Below are 15,975 nucleotides of genomic sequence, written 5' to 3'. Positions count from 1 at the left end.
AGTCCTAACAAATCCCAAATAAACACTTTGTGATTTCAACCAGATCTCCATTCTGGGATTTCATAGTTAACGATAATAAAATTTAAACCTCTTAAACAACCAAAGACATATAAAGCAACTATATAAGTAAATGTACATGACTTTTACCTTGAAATCTCGTCTAAATTTGCATAATTTTTTTAGATTTCACATATAAGTGCTATCATAGAGTATTTTTCTTTGTCTAACTTATTTCATTAAGCATAATATTCTTTAGGAACACTCACCTTCCTGTAATTGGCAGAATTTCATTCTTTTTATGACTTTTTATGACTTTCCATTCTTTTTATTCCATTGTATGTTTATACTACATCTTCTTTATCCATCTGTCTGTTGATAGATCCTGGGTTGTTTCTATGACTTGACTTATAAGTAGCGCTTCTATGAACACTGGGCTGCTTGTATCTCTTTGAACTACTGTTTTCATTTTCCTTGGCTATATACCCAGGGGTGGAATTGCTGGGTCGTATGGTAGTTCTATTATTAGTTTTTAAGCACACTCCTGTTTTCCAAAGTGTCTGCACCACTTTATGTTCCCACCAACAGTGCACAAGAGTTCTCTTTTCTCTTCACCCTCTCCAACATTTGTTATTTGTGGTGTTTTTGATGATAGCCATTTTGACAGGTGTGAGGTGACTTCTCACTGTCATTCTGATTTGCATTTTTCTGATGATTAGCAATGTTGAACATCTTTTCATGTGCCTGGTAGCCATCAGTGTGTCTTTCTTTAAAAAGTCTATTCATATCTTCTACCATTTTTAATAGAATTGCTTGTTTGATATTGAGTTGTATGAGTTTTTTATGTATTTTGGATATTAACCCCTATTGGTCATATTATTTGTAAATATTTTCTCTAATTCTGAAGGTTGTGTTTTTGCTGATGACATCCTTTGCTGTATGAAGTTTTTATGTTTAATTAAGTTCCATTTGCTTATTTTTGCTTTTATTTCTTTTGCCTTAAGAGACCAATCCAAAAAAAAAAAAATTGCTATAATTTATGTCAAAGAGTGTTCTCTGTTTTCTTCTGTGAGTTTCATGGTTTCTGGTCTTACATTTAGGTCTTTCATCAATTTTAAAGTTCCTTTTGTGTATGGTGTAGGTAAATATTCTAATTTCATTATTTAACATGTAGTGCCATGTTTTCCCAATACCACTTATGGAAGATACTGTCTTTTCACTATTGTATATACTTGCCTCCTTTGTCACAGATTAATTGACCACATGTGCCTGAGTTTATTTCTGAGCTCTCTGTTCTTTTCCATTGCTCTGTCTGTGCTTATGACATACCATGCTATTTTGACTACTGTAGCCTTGTAGTATAGTTTGAAGTCTGGGAGCGTCATTCTTTTTTCTCGAGTGCTTTGGCAATTCATGGGCTTTTGTAGTTCTACATGAAGCTTAAAATTGTTTTTTACAGTGCTGTGGAAAATGTCAAGGATATTTTGATAGGGATTACATTAAATACATAGATTGCTTTGTGTAGTATAAATATCTTCACAACATTTTTTGCCAGTTCAGTAGTTTCATTGTATAGTTTGAGATCAGAAAGTATAATGCCTCTGGGCTTGTTCTTCTTTCTCAGCATTGCTTTGACTTTTTAGGGTCTTTTTGGTTACATACAAATTTTAGCATGACTTCTCTATTTCTGCTGTTCATAATACTCCATTATGCTTTCAATATCCATGGCATCAAAGAGATGGCCCCTCTTTTAATTACAACTTGTGAAATTTGTGTTCTCTCTCATTTTGGAGAGAGACTGGCTATAGGTGATTTCTTATACACAATCTCATTGATTTCTCCTCTGATTTTTAATTGTAGTTTTCTGTGTCTGACTTTTAATTGCTCACTACCACTGATCTCAATATTCCCTACAGGATGAAGCTGCTCTTGAAAATAATTTCTTTCACTTTTAAAATCAAATCTCAAATAACTACATAAGAAACATTCAAGGGAGGTTTTCTGCTCTCATTCCCTCTGTCCTCCTCTGTGCATATCACTATCATGACAAGTATGACATCTTTGCCTTTTTTTTTCCTTTCTTACTTTCAATATGCACAAAAGAAAAAAGACTGAGAAGTGGCTCATCAGATTCTGCTTTTTATTAGAAACATGCACTGAAGAAATAGGTCTCATTTGCACACACTAATCATCATGCATTACTTTGTACTGAGTACATGGTACTAGGTACACACTACTACTTAATATTAGATATCTATTAGCATATGTGATGGTCAATACAAATACTACAGGATATGGAGAATAGCAGATATATTTCTGTAGTGAAGTTGCACAGGGAATGAGAAGAGGTCAGAGATGTGTTCTCAGGAAAGATTAACATGACACTGGTGAACGATGCCCCCAATGAAAGGGAGTTAAAGACAATGCCACGGATGAAGCTGTATGATCTAGCATTCTTCACACAGGAATGAAGCAGAGCTGGTAAGGAGGCGGCACATTAGCTATCCCGGTAACAGCTGGGGTGGTGTCAATGTCTTTTGAGTCAACCACAGATTTCAGGGTAAATTTTTGCAAAATTGTGGTCAGGAATAAAAACAGCTCCATGCGGGCCAGGCCCTCTCCCACACAAATCCGTTTTCCTGAAAGTAACATAGATAGTACATACTTCTTGATCACTGTGTTTCTGGCTGCCAGAAACAGACTATGCAGTAACTTTTTGATGAATGTTTGAATGGATGGATGGAAGACAAATGGCTAGATAGACAGATGGACAAATGGTAGACACTAATGCTATCCATCTAACATCTAATCTTAACAGGTATCCTTCTCTCAGCAGATATTTATCGAGTTATCAGCACTATACCACATATTTCATTAAGATTATTATAACTCCATTTTGACATTTTCAAGGTTCCATCAATTTTTTTCTAGAAATACTCATACATTGGTTGTATTTTGTTCCTACTGTGTTGGTCCAGTGTCTTTCTTTCCATTCTTCACATCCTCTATTTTCTGCTGGAAGTATATCAAATCTACATTGACCTTGAAGTTTTTAAGTTTTATAACACAGAGTAACTTTTGTCTAAGGTGCACTTCTCTTGTATTTTCAGAATATAGCTTAAATTTTATTTCTGAGTCAGAAAGAACTGGGTCACCTCTCCAAAGCTCTAGTAATCTACTCCAAAAATGAGGATGTCTCATAGGGAGAGAAAGTGCATGGGCATTGGGCCTGCTGTCTCTCATCATGGAAAATGGATATTTTGACCAGGCCCAGAGTGGGCACTATGGAAGTTCCAAAGGATGCCCAAGGGCACCTTGTCCACTGAAAGTGAAAGTCACTCAGTAGTGTCTGACTCTTTGCAACCCCATGGACTGTCCATGGAATTCTCTAGGCTGAATACTGGAATAGGTAGCCTTTCCCTTCTCCAGGGGATCTTCCCAAACCAGGGATTGAACCCTGGTCTCCTACATTGCAGCTGGGTTATTTACCCACTGAGCCACAAGGGAAACTTGTCCACTGGAGCAATGAAAAAACTAAATTTGTGTTACCTGCTGAGAAAGCCATGAAATAGTCGCTCTTCCTAAAGTTGCCATTCTCATCCAGGAAGTGGCCAGGGTCAAATACCTCTGGGTTGGGAAATTCTTTGTCATCATGTAGCACAGAAGTCAGTGATGTTAATATATCTGTGCCCTGGAAAGAACAGATGAAGATAAACTAAACTATGAAGAACTCACAGAGCTAGAAGAACTGCTGAAAATCATTTAGTCAAATCTTAGCATCAATAGATGATTAATTTTGGCTCGAAAGAAGGTCAGTGCCATTTTGAGTCAGACAGAACAGTAATAAACAAGGGTAAGTTTAAGACTAGTGGTGGTGATGCTGTCAAAATGAACACTGGCAGCATCTGAAATACTCAGTACGTGGGTCCTAGAACTTATGAACCCATTCTGCTAATCACCACATTAAGGACATGGTATCTGCCCCCACCAGCTGCTTTATCATTTCAATTTTCACTCATCTTATATGTGGATTATGGCTTAATATGGAAGTCTCTATTGTGCTTGAAATATCTCGAATTATCTGTTTGTGTGGCTTTTGTAAACAGGCATCTGATCTAATACAAAATAACCTCTTCTACGATAACAATGTAAGTACAGTAACAAATATTGTTGTTTGCCATTGACATGCAGATTGTTTGTCTTTATTTAAAAATATAGGGCAGGTTTCATCACGGATTAATCCTAGATTTGAAACACAGAAAGGACTATAAAATTTGCAAAATCATTTCACAGCAATTCTGCTTAAGATCATTAGTTTAAGCAAGTTTTATCTATTAAAGCTAAAACTGTTGGGTAAATGATTGAGAAGCAAGATACAAACCAATAAAGTACCAGGCAATCTTTTATTAATTAAATGTGAAATAAAGGACCTATGTCATGGAGTAATCTGGCAGATACCACTTTATCATGTGAACAATACTGCATAACCAATAATGGGATAATTCACGTATGTGCCTTCACCTCCCCAATGAATTTCATCAGGAAACACAAAGCACCCATATAGGTGAAATCATAACTGGAATCTATGTCCAGAAAACAATCACACAAAACCAGCCTGAGGAATATTTCACATGACTACTAAATTGTACTCTTCACAGAGTTAAAATGTACTGAAAGAAAACAAAGAGGGCAAATAAAACTGGTAACAGGAGAGAACAGGGAGAACAAGGAAAAGATATCCAAATTATAATCTTGTTTCCCGGCTGGACACTGATTTTCAAAGACAAAAAGCCATAAAGTTTATTCCAGAAAAACTAGGAAATTTTCAATATAGGCTGTACACTAGATAATATTATTCTGTCAATGATAACTCTTGAGTATAATTACTGTTATTGCTCTGTATATAAAAATCATTATTTTGAGCTATACATACTGAAATAGAGAAGTGTAGATAGTAGATGGATAGATTGATAAATGAATATTTGTGGAAGAAATTTTTACATATTGAGGTATGGAGAAATCATTCTAGCTTATAAATGATTTAACTTGAATTTTATGCTAACTAGAACAGCCTGTTTGTGGCCTATCAAACATACACACTAATTATTAAGAAAATGTATATTGGACAGAAATAAAGAATGTCCATGTTAAAAATAAAGATTAAATGCCTACTTTCTGGGATGCCAATGTTGAAACTCTTGCAACGAGAGGACTCCTCTCTTAGGTGCCAAGGCCATACCAACTCGCTTTGCATATGTTGATAAAGATTTTTTGCAACCTTGTAAGAATGTATTTCCGGCTTCGTGATGTTCTTTGCTCTGACGAGGTATACAACTGTGTGGATAAACCATACCTTTCCAGAGCAGTTCCTCAGAGTTATCTGAGAGGTTGTCTTCTGGGCTATAGTCCTCAGTTTGGCTCAGATAAAGCTCTTTTCTATCCCTCTTACAGATCGTTTATTGATTATTTCTCAACACTGCAAAAGCAGGTAAATATACAAATTCATATATAACATACATATGAACATGTTTTTAATGTTTTATGTTTAAAAAATAATTAATGCAAACTTGGGGAAATCTTCCATCCCCTCCAGTTGCTGCTGCTACTAAGTCGCATCAGTCGTGTCCGACTTTGTGTGACCCCATAGGTGGCAGCCCACCAGGATCCCCTGTCTCTGGGATTCTCCAGGCAAGAACACTGGAGTGGGTTGCCATTTCCTTCTCCAATGCATGAAAGTGAAAAGTGAAAGTGAAGTCGCTCAGTCGTGTCCAACTCTTAGCAACCCCATGGACTGCAGCCTACCAGGCTTCTCTGTTCATGGGATTCTCCAGGCAAGAGTACTGGAGTGGGGTGCCATTGCCTTCTCTGTCCATCCCCTAAGGTTATCATATAAAAGGTCTACAGCTCTTTATTATTCTCTTGTTCAGGTTTATATAAGAAATAAATAAAACATTTAAGATAACAAAAAAGGTACAAAAGCCAATACTTTCAGCAAACGCTGCTCAAACAAATGCACATTTCATAGAGAAATAAAAGAAGCATAATCATTACTCATCATCATAAGTAAAAATTACCTGCATGAACCACCATCTAAATGTAAGCACTAAAATTATGAAGTTTATAAGGGTAAATCTTTCAGACCCTGTGCTGGAAAATGTTCTTTAGAAAAACAAACAAACAAAACAACCACACATCAATCTTACAGCATTGCAAAATGTTCTTTTAGACAGTCTTACATACTAACAAATATCCACCTATTTGCACATATAGCCTTAGTACAAACAATGACCTAAGTATTTTAAATGGAAAATAATCAGGGAAGACACTTTGTGACACATGGGAATTATATGCAATCTAAATTTCTGCTTCCAAAAAGACAGGGATATAGCCATTCTTGTTTGTTTAATATGTCCTTGACTGCTTCCATGCTACAACAGAAGTGTACAAAAGGATACAAAGGGCATCAGACACTTCAAAGCTTCAAATTCTGAAATACTTACACTCTGAAGTATTACTTAAATACTGTAATACTTCTGTCTTAGAGCATTCTCCCAGTTAGCCCAGTGGCTCCAGCCTTGGATTAAAACTAATCACGTATATGATTGGTAAAAAGGTATAACAGAATCAGCCTCCTAATAATCTTATTGGAAATGACCCTAATGCTGCAAAATATTGAAGGCAAAAGCAGAAGAGGGCAGCAGAGGATGAGATGGTTAGACAGCACCACCGACTTAATGGACATGAAATTAAGGAAACTGGAAGACAGTGGAGGACAGCAGAGCTTGCTGTGTTATAGTCCATGGGGTCACAAAGAGTTGGACATGACTTAGTGACTAAACAAGAATAAAACTCAATATTTATGTTTCTACACTGGGAGGGCTATGCAGAAGGGGGTGATCATCCCCAGTATATGCTTGGTAATAGATGTATAACAATATAATGGTCATTTCCTAATACAGTGGATGTGAGAGATGGGCCACTCCATTCTAGTACAGTGTTTCCCACATACTTAGAAATAAGAGTAGAAACAAGCTTGATCAATTATTACCTCAGACCCCAGTGTCACAAAAGAAAAGTCTTCTCTCAGTTAGGACTTGAAGTCCTAACCCTTATATCAAAACTGCAATCACTGAGACACGTCTCATAATCTAGTAAAATCATCAATTCTGTCTTCTCCAAGAACTGGCACTAGTACTTGTACCTTAAGAATCTCATTGCTTTCTTTCCCCAGCAAAATATAAATTTTAGTTATATTATTTTGTAATTTTAATAGTAATATGTCTTGGCTTCAAGTTGATAAGAGAAGTTTCAGCACACCAATTAGAAAGTCTGAATATATACAGATATTCTGTGTTAGAGAGCATGAGAAATCTGCTAAGACAAAAATCTCTCTCAATATTCCAAAGTTTGGAGAACCTCAAAGAGGAAAGCTGACACCGAAAGTTAGTATTAGTCTCTGTCAATGTTCAAATTTTACTCAAAATACTCAAAATGGGAGAAGTTACATCATTCCATCTGCCAAAGAGGAGAGGGATGGACCCTTTCTGGAATAAAATAAATAATATCCGAACTCTGCATTTTTTCATTTATAAAAATTGGTATTTAACCAAAAGTAACTAGACATTTCAAAGACACACTAAGTGGCCAAAGGTAGAAATGAGGAAAACAATAAATATACACCCACACTTTGAAACATTTCTCACCTAATTTTATCATGCCAGCTTGACCTTTAAAACAGAAATTCAATGAAAAAATGTTGAGGAAGAAAAGTTGTAAACCAAAAATCTCATACCATAATCAGTAAAGTCCTGAACAGAATGTAGCAAATGAAATCCAACTGCGTATATATACTTATAATATGCATATTCAGTGGGAAAAGTGAAGTCAATGTATTCAACCATACCAATAAGTACAGATATCAATATGAAAAAATTATATATATATATATATATGTCCATGACTAAAAATAGCATTAAAAATGAGAACATATTTTCCACTCTGATTCTTTAAAAAGTACGTAGCAAAATGTACATAAAATATCATTATCAATAGTGAAATGTTAGCCACCATTTACTGAGATCAGAAGTGAAAACAAGGCTAAAAGAAAGTTATCAGCCCAGACAGCATGACAATGTATAGAGAAATTGCGATTAATCTAGAGGGAAATTTTAAACACTGATTTTTAAATTTGGCAAGATTGTTTCTTATAAAGTTATTAAAATGATAAAATCAATTATATTTTCAATCCAGATAATAGAATGGAAAAGGCATTTTAAAACAACAATAAGCACCTAAGGGGAAAAAAGAAAAGATACGTAAGCCACTGTACAGAAAAAAATTACTGAGAAAATTAAAGCCTTTCAAAACTGGACCATATATCATATTAATTAATGCAATGATTCAACATGCCATGATGTTATATCTTTCCAAATTGACCTCATATCACCCTGACAAAAATCCCTGCAGCGTTTTGGTAAACTGACAAATTGATACTAACACTCATTTGGAAATGTAAACAGTTAATCTTCGTCAAACCAGATAAAAGAAATAGAAAATTTGGAAGTCTTACACTGCTAGCTGTTATAAATCTGTTATAAAGCTTTACAGACTAAACTGGAAAAAATACACAATTCATCAAGCCTGCACACAAATGATTACTTATACTTCTTTCATCTTGCTTTCATAGAGGATGGCACCCAAACTGTCTAAAATGGGAACTTCAGTACCACTGAGGTCAGTATAAGAGAAACCAATGTTACCTTGGGGATGAGGTAGTTTCTGAATTTAACATCACAGTTCACAGCATGAGGTACGCTTGTGGGAGCCAGGTCAATGTATCTCTGAATCTCATGCACCACAGCATCCATGTAAGGCATGCGGGTTCTGTCCTGCATGCAGGGGCTCCGGTGTCTGCCAATCACACGGTCAATCTCTTCCTGGATCTTAGCTGATAAGAGATAAGTAAGACTGAAGAAGGAAAAATTGCACACCACATTTGCACAGCAATTCAGGGATGCATGATGCTTCATGAAGGTATCCCAACATTATACACTTAAGTTATATGCTCAGAAATGCACCTCAACATGGAGAGAGAATTGCCATAATACAAATACATGTAAGTCTCTGACAAGCTAGACTTAAGATACAGCTAAAGAGACTTCTATGTTAGCATACACAGTAATACAAGCAGAAATGATGAAAAGTTTGAAAATAAAAACACAAGATAAAGAAACTAAAGTCACTGGAGGGAGAAAAACAGGAATCTATTAATTTTATATCAAAACAATATGCAGATTGAAAAGGTAAATTATATGTGTTTTAGTGTATTTGTGTATTCTGTGTGTGCAATATGCAGTGCTACTCTCTTCATCCTCCAATTGCCAAATGATGTCACTTTCAACATTGTAGTGATTTCTTCTGAAATTTTTGTCCTATTTCTAATCAATGACTCTTTCTATTTTTTATATACAGATTTTTAAACAATATCTGATTTCCTGGTATGAGAGCTGAGAATGTACATCTCTATCCCCACCTCATACAAAATACACATACAAATCCCCTTACCCCACTTCCAATATATTTAAACCATAATTTTTAGCTCTTAGAACATTCATTTTAACATGATTCTGACTAAATAAACAATGTTCACTCATAAGAAAACTATGATTATGCTTCCTTTTGGTAACTTCTTGGACCTTACTATGTTTCTTTAGTTCAATTCATAAAACTCTGTACCCTGATTTAGGATTATTTCCAAATACTGAGGTAGATGTTTCAAACTCCTAATAATAATTTTCCTATTATTCAGAAGCCACAAACAATCCATCACCTTTTGTCTTTTGTTCTTGGCATCTCCCTTCATACCTGCTTTATCCACCTGATCCATTTAGAAGTGGATATTTTCCAGGCCTGCTATCTAGCAACAGCCCTGACACTTTTTCTGCTTCAAGAGTTCTCAAGATTCCTGAAGCCCATGACTTTCTCTGACATGACTTCAGGCATTTGAACATGAAAGTTTGATAGTTTACTTGAATTCTGATGCCTTAGTAAACTCTAATCCTTTATCTATGACATGCTACATCTCTCTGTGTCAGGAAGCACCTAACAGGAAGCTTCCTGTGTGCTGTTTTGGATCTGTCAGGAATCCTCTGGTCCTTATTAATTCCTGAATATTCAGGAATTAAGAGGAGAGGCATGCCTTTCCCTGGGCTGAGGAATCCAAGCATTTCCTTCATTAGTTTTTCAACACAGTGATAAGTACCCTCTTCCTTCTTATGAACCATATGGTAAAAAGTGATTGTTTACAACTCTTTCACTTTAACAGGGATTGCCTTATGTTTTGTAAGTCTGGAATTTTAATCTTTATCTTTGCTGAGAATAACTACCTTGTAAGACAGTATATATGCCCACACCATGTTGATTAAAACACCTTTGCTCCATCAGAGCTTGGGTCCCCATGTCTGTCTTTCCTTCTTTCTCTCTCTCTATTTTTGGCTGATTCCCTGGAGCGCAAAAGCCAGCTGCGTAACCCAGGGAGTATTTGCCTCTTTCCTTCTTTCACTCTCTCATCGTCGACTCTGGACCATCAGGTTTCGATCCAATAAAGGACCAACATCTCTGAAAGTTTTTGTGATTTTTCTCTTTTATTCTGGTGTTCAGAAATTTCATGACCTGTGTCTTGGGGTGGAAATTTTTATTTCATTCACTCTGCTAGACATGTCAAGAGAATTTTCTATCTACATGGTAAAATTTGGAGGCCTTTTCTCCAGAGTGCTCACTCTCTGGAGTTTTTCTCTGGCTGTTCAAATTCAGAAACCAGGATGGAGAAAGGAACTAAGAGTCCCTGAATTCAAGAAGGGGATTTCTTAACCTTTCCTCCAAGTCATGACCTCACTCTTTGCCCCTGTCTCTGCCCAGTGTCCTGAGTGTAAAGTCTCTTAGTTTCAGTTTCTCTAAGCAATAAGCTTCTCTCATCCTATTGGGGAACGAATGGTCTGATAAAAGGAGCTGTCAAATGGTTGTGACTGGGACAGTTACCTTTATCAGCCTATTTCTCCCTCCATCCTCTTTGACTCTTGGTACTTCTAAATACTGAAACTTACAGGATGGTAAGGACACAAATGACTCTCCTTATTATACAACTTCCTCTTCTGACATATAGGCCATAACTTCATTCTCTTTCTGACTTCACTGTCACCTCTCAATATGCTCTGTGTTTCAAAAATTTGTTGAAGATGTGTTGGCTGCCTCTCCAATTTTAAAAAGCTAACCCTGGCCTGTTAGGCTATGGTCATTTTACTGAAACCCTAACACAACAGAAGATCATGTGTATTTCTAAACTGCTGTTCACAACTGCTAACTCTTTAAAGGTTAATTTCTAACAAAAAGTTATTTGCAAGGATAAAATTATTGACCCCAACCCCCACCACTATCAAATTCTTATTTTGGTAAGAAATATTTTCCTGGAAATAAACTTCTTGACTAATAAAATTCCTTTATATGCACATCTTAAACCAATTCCCTGTAAATATAACTTTTTAAAGCACTCACAACACTGAAAGTTTCATCAGGCAGTCTCACAAAATTTCCAGGATTTCCATTTATGTTTCAAAAAGCAGAATTTCCATTTTCTGTGCCCTGGCTTTAGAACACTGCATTTTCAGGATGAGAAAACCCCAGAGTGATCTTTCCATAAGAAAGACATTATGCAACCACAGGCCAACTCATGCTGGCTATGCCCACTACACGTGACCTCCCATGAAATCCAAATGCTGCTATGTTGATTTTCCTACCTTTCACAGTGTCTTCACTCCTGTCATCCTGCTATATTATGTAAAGATGTCCCATTACTTTCCCTTCACTAAATCTGAAAAACATTAAGGTGCTCAAACAGAGATTTAAGGCCTTCCCTTGTGGCTCGGTCCTTAAAGAATCTGCCTGCAATGCAAGAGATTGCCTGCAATGCAGGAGACTTGGGCTCGATCCCTGGGTCAGGAAGATTCCCTGGAGAAGGAAACGGCAAACCACTCCAGTATTCTAGTCTGGGAAATCCCATGGACAGAGGAGCCCAGCGGACTATAGTCCATGGGGTCTCAAGAGTTGGACATGACTTAGAGACTAAATCACCACAAGAGAAACAAGGTGGAAAGCACTCCTAGTCTCTTTCCAATATCTTTCGTGAAATCACCCTGCCCACCATGTTATCATACCTGTGACCTCTGGGTGCTTCAGCAGGAGGAGGAGCCCATATCTCAGCGTGGTGCTCGTTGTCTCTGTCCCAGCTCCAAACAAATCAGATACAGTGATTGTCAGGTTTTCAAATGTATATTCTGATTGATGATTGTGTTTTTCCTAGGAATGATTTGATTTTTTAAAAATTAGAAAGCATACCAAAAGCAGGTAAACATGGCCCATTAACAGGTAAAAAACAAGTTGACACAAATCATTCCTGATGAACCCCAGACATACAGGATTTACTCAATAAAAAGTTTAAAATTCATGTCTTAAACTGGCTCAAAGAGCTGAAGGAAACCACATACAAGAACTAAAGCAAATCAGGAAAATATATATACAAGTGGGGAATAATGAGAAAAGTACTATAAAAAGGAACCAAAGAGAAACTTTGGAGCTGAAAAGTACAATAACTGAAATTAAAAAAAAAAAAAAAATTACCAGAATTTTTCAACAGCAGACTGGAGGAAGCCCAAAAAAAAAAAAAAAAAAAAATCAAACATGAAGCCAGGAGAACAGAAATTTCCTGTGACTATCAGAAAGAAAAAGGAAAAAAGAAAAATGAACAGAGCCTAAGACACAACTGGAACTCAAACAAGTATACCAATATCCACTTAATGGGAGCCCCAGAAAAGAAAGAGAGAAGAAATAAAAAATAAATATTTAAAAAAAGAATGGCTGAAGACTTCCAAAATTTGGTGAAATACATGAATGTATGAATAAAAGAAGCTAAACAAACTCCAAGAATATTGAAGCCAAAAAGATCCAGAGCAAAGTATATTTTAATCAAACTGTCAAAAGCCAAAACTAGAGAATGTTTGAAGTGTCAAGGGAGAAGTGACTCCCTTGTACACACTCCCTGGTGTACAAAGGACCCACAATAGCATAATATATCATTTTTCTCCAAAAACTGTGGAAACCATAAATCAATGGAAAGTTATTAAGTCCTCAGTGTAAAAATGTCAACCAAAAATTCTATATCTGGCACAACTATCTCTCCACAAAATAGGTGATAGAAGACATCTCCAAAATAAAACCTAAGGGGTTCCTTCTTAAAAGACTGGCCCTACAAGAAATGCTAAAGGGAATCATCTTTCAGGTTAAAACAAAAGGTATTCCATGATAATTCAAATCCAGATTGACAAATAAATATTTTTGTTAAAAATAATAATGTAGGTAAATACTAAAGCTAATATTATTTTATCCTAGTATAAAAACTCTTCTTTTCTATATTATCTAATAGAAAATTGAATAAAAATCATTAGAAATGCCTGTTCTTGACAGAAAAGATATAAGGATGAAATTTATAACATCAACAAAATAGAGGGAGATGACATTGGCTGGGAGCAGAGTTAACATATGCAATTTGAAGCTACTGTGGAAGCATTTTATACTGGACTGCTATATATTTTATATATATAGGATATTAACAGTAATCCCCATTATAAGTACTAAGAAATCAATTAAAAAAACACAAAAAATTTGAAGAGGGCATTAAAAAGGTGCCTGCAAAATTGATCAAACAAAAAATATGATTATAATGGAAAAATTGAGAAACAGCAATCATAAAATGCATTAGAGCAAAAAAATGGCAGAATAGAAATAAAGTCATTAACATTAAACTAATTCTTCAATATTAATTAAAGTAATTAGTCACTTTGACTAAAACTCACAATTTAAGACAGATACTTAAAGAACAAAATTTTAAACTCTATGTGTATATATATATATGTATATATATATATAAGCTATTATATATCCATAATATATCCATATATGTATAGAATATAATTCAGGCATGCAAAAGAAGAAAATCCTAACACTTGTGATATCATGAAGGATGGCCCTTGAAGTTATCACAGTAAATGAAACAGATCAGATACAGAAAGATAACTACCATATGATCAAACTTACATGTGAAATATTTTAAAAATCTGATCTCATAAATATAGAGAACACATTGGCTGCCAGAGACAGGGAGTGGTCAAGATGAATAAAGGAACTCAAAAGGTACAAAATTCCAGTTATAAAATAAATAAGTCATGGGTAACTACTACACAGCATGATGACTATAGTTAATACTGTACTGTATCGCTGAAAGTTTCTAAGAAAGTAAATCCTAAAAGTTCTCATGTTCTCATTACAAGAAAGAAAACCTATAACCATGTGTGAATGGATGGTAACTACATTTATTATGCTAATCATCTTGTGATATATACACATATTGAATCACTATGTTGTATATCTATAATTAATATATTTTATGTAAATTCTTTTCAATTAAAAACTGCATATTGTCTACAAGAAGCCCACTTATGACTGAAAGATACAAATATGTTGAATGAAAAAGAGAGAAAAAGATTTTGCAAGCAGTGAGTAACCAAATACAGCAGGAATGTTAAAAAAAAAAAGTTAGATTTTAATCAAAAAGAAATTAAATGGAACAAATGAGAATGGAGTGTTTTTTACTGGATCAACAAAGATGAATTCTTCAAGAAGCTATAACATTATACATCTATATGTGGGCTTCTCCAGTGGCTCAGCAGTAAAGAATCTGCCTGCAGGTTTGACCTGCAAGGTTGGGAAGATTCCATATAGAAGAAAATGGCAACCCACTCCAGTATTCTCACTTGGGACATCCCATGAACAAAGAAGCGTAATGGACTACAGTCCATGGGGTCACAAAAGAGTCGGACAGGACTTAGCTGCTAAGCAACAACAATAACAACAACACCCATGTGCACCAAATAACAGAGCCACAAAATATATGAAGCAAACATTGAAATAATTGAAAGGATAAATGAAGAGTTCTATAATAATAGTAGGAGACAGGCTTAGTACTACACTAGACACAGTGAAGAAATAATCTGTGAACTTGGGGATATCACAGTAGAAACCTCTAAAACAAAGAGAAAGAGACTTTAAAAAGAGAGACAGAAAAAGGAAAAAGCAAATCTAAGGACTATGGGACAAGTTCAAAATGTGTAACATACTCATATTGGGAATGCCAGAAGGAAAAGTAAGAGGAAAAGAAGTAGAAAAAAATATTTGAGACAATAATGAATCAGAATTTCCCCCAAATTAGTATCATACACCAAACTACAGATCTAAGAAACTCAAAGAACACTGATTAAAATATTGCCAAAAAACAAAAACAAATCCTACTCTCGGCATACATTTTCAAACTACAAAAATCAAAGGTAAATTTAAAATTCTCAAAAAGCCAAAAGTAAAAAGTGCCTTACTTAAGAGGAAAAAGGATGAGAATTATTTTAACTTTCCCTCACATACCTTGCAAGTATGAAGACAGTGGAGTGAAATATTTAAAGTGTTGAGGAAAAGAAACCACAAACCAAGACTGTGTACCTTGCAAAATGATGTTTCCACAGGGAAAGAAATAAAGAACTGCTCAGATCAAAAAAAAAAAAAAAAGAAGAAGTAATCTGTTACCAGTATGACTACCTTGCTAGAAGTGTTAAAAGAAATTCTTTGGAGAGAAGGAAAATCATATCAATCAAAACCACATCTACATAAAGAAATAAAGAATTACAAAGAAAAGAATGCATAAACATTAAAAGTTTTCTTTTCCTCATTCATAATTGATTTAATAGCTAAAAGTTCAAAATAACAACAAAGTATTTGATGGAGTAATGCCTATGAATACTTCATATATAAATATATATATGCTTACATACAGGTGGAACGAATGACAGCATGCTACAAGGGATGGAAGGGAAGAATTAGAAT

The 15,975-nt window shown here is 35.2% G+C and overlaps 1 protein-coding gene across 1 annotated transcript in view; it reads right to left on the bottom strand.

Moving 5' to 3' along the window:
- Nucleotides 1-2,454: 2,454 nt before the first annotated feature.
- The window catches only part of LOC136158237 (cytochrome P450 2C19-like), a 54,306-nt gene continuing 40,785 nt past the window's right edge, over nucleotides 2,455-15,975 (bottom strand). The window contains exons 7-10 of the mRNA XM_065920015.1: nucleotides 12,207-12,348; nucleotides 8,757-8,944; nucleotides 3,547-3,688; nucleotides 2,455-2,636 (exon numbers count right to left, since the gene is read on the bottom strand). Coding sequence (XP_065776087.1) covers nucleotides 2,455-2,636; nucleotides 3,547-3,688; nucleotides 8,757-8,944; nucleotides 12,207-12,348 — 654 coding nt within the window. The remainder of the gene's footprint in view (nucleotides 2,637-3,546; nucleotides 3,689-8,756; nucleotides 8,945-12,206; nucleotides 12,349-15,975) is intronic.

This window comes from Muntiacus reevesi, chromosome 2 (assembly GCF_963930625.1).
Source record: "Muntiacus reevesi chromosome 2, mMunRee1.1, whole genome shotgun sequence".
Lineage (NCBI taxonomy): Eukaryota > Metazoa > Chordata > Mammalia > Artiodactyla > Cervidae > Muntiacus > Muntiacus reevesi.
The sequence above is the reverse complement of the archived record's forward strand: the minus strand, read 5'-3'. Positions and strand labels throughout refer to the sequence as shown.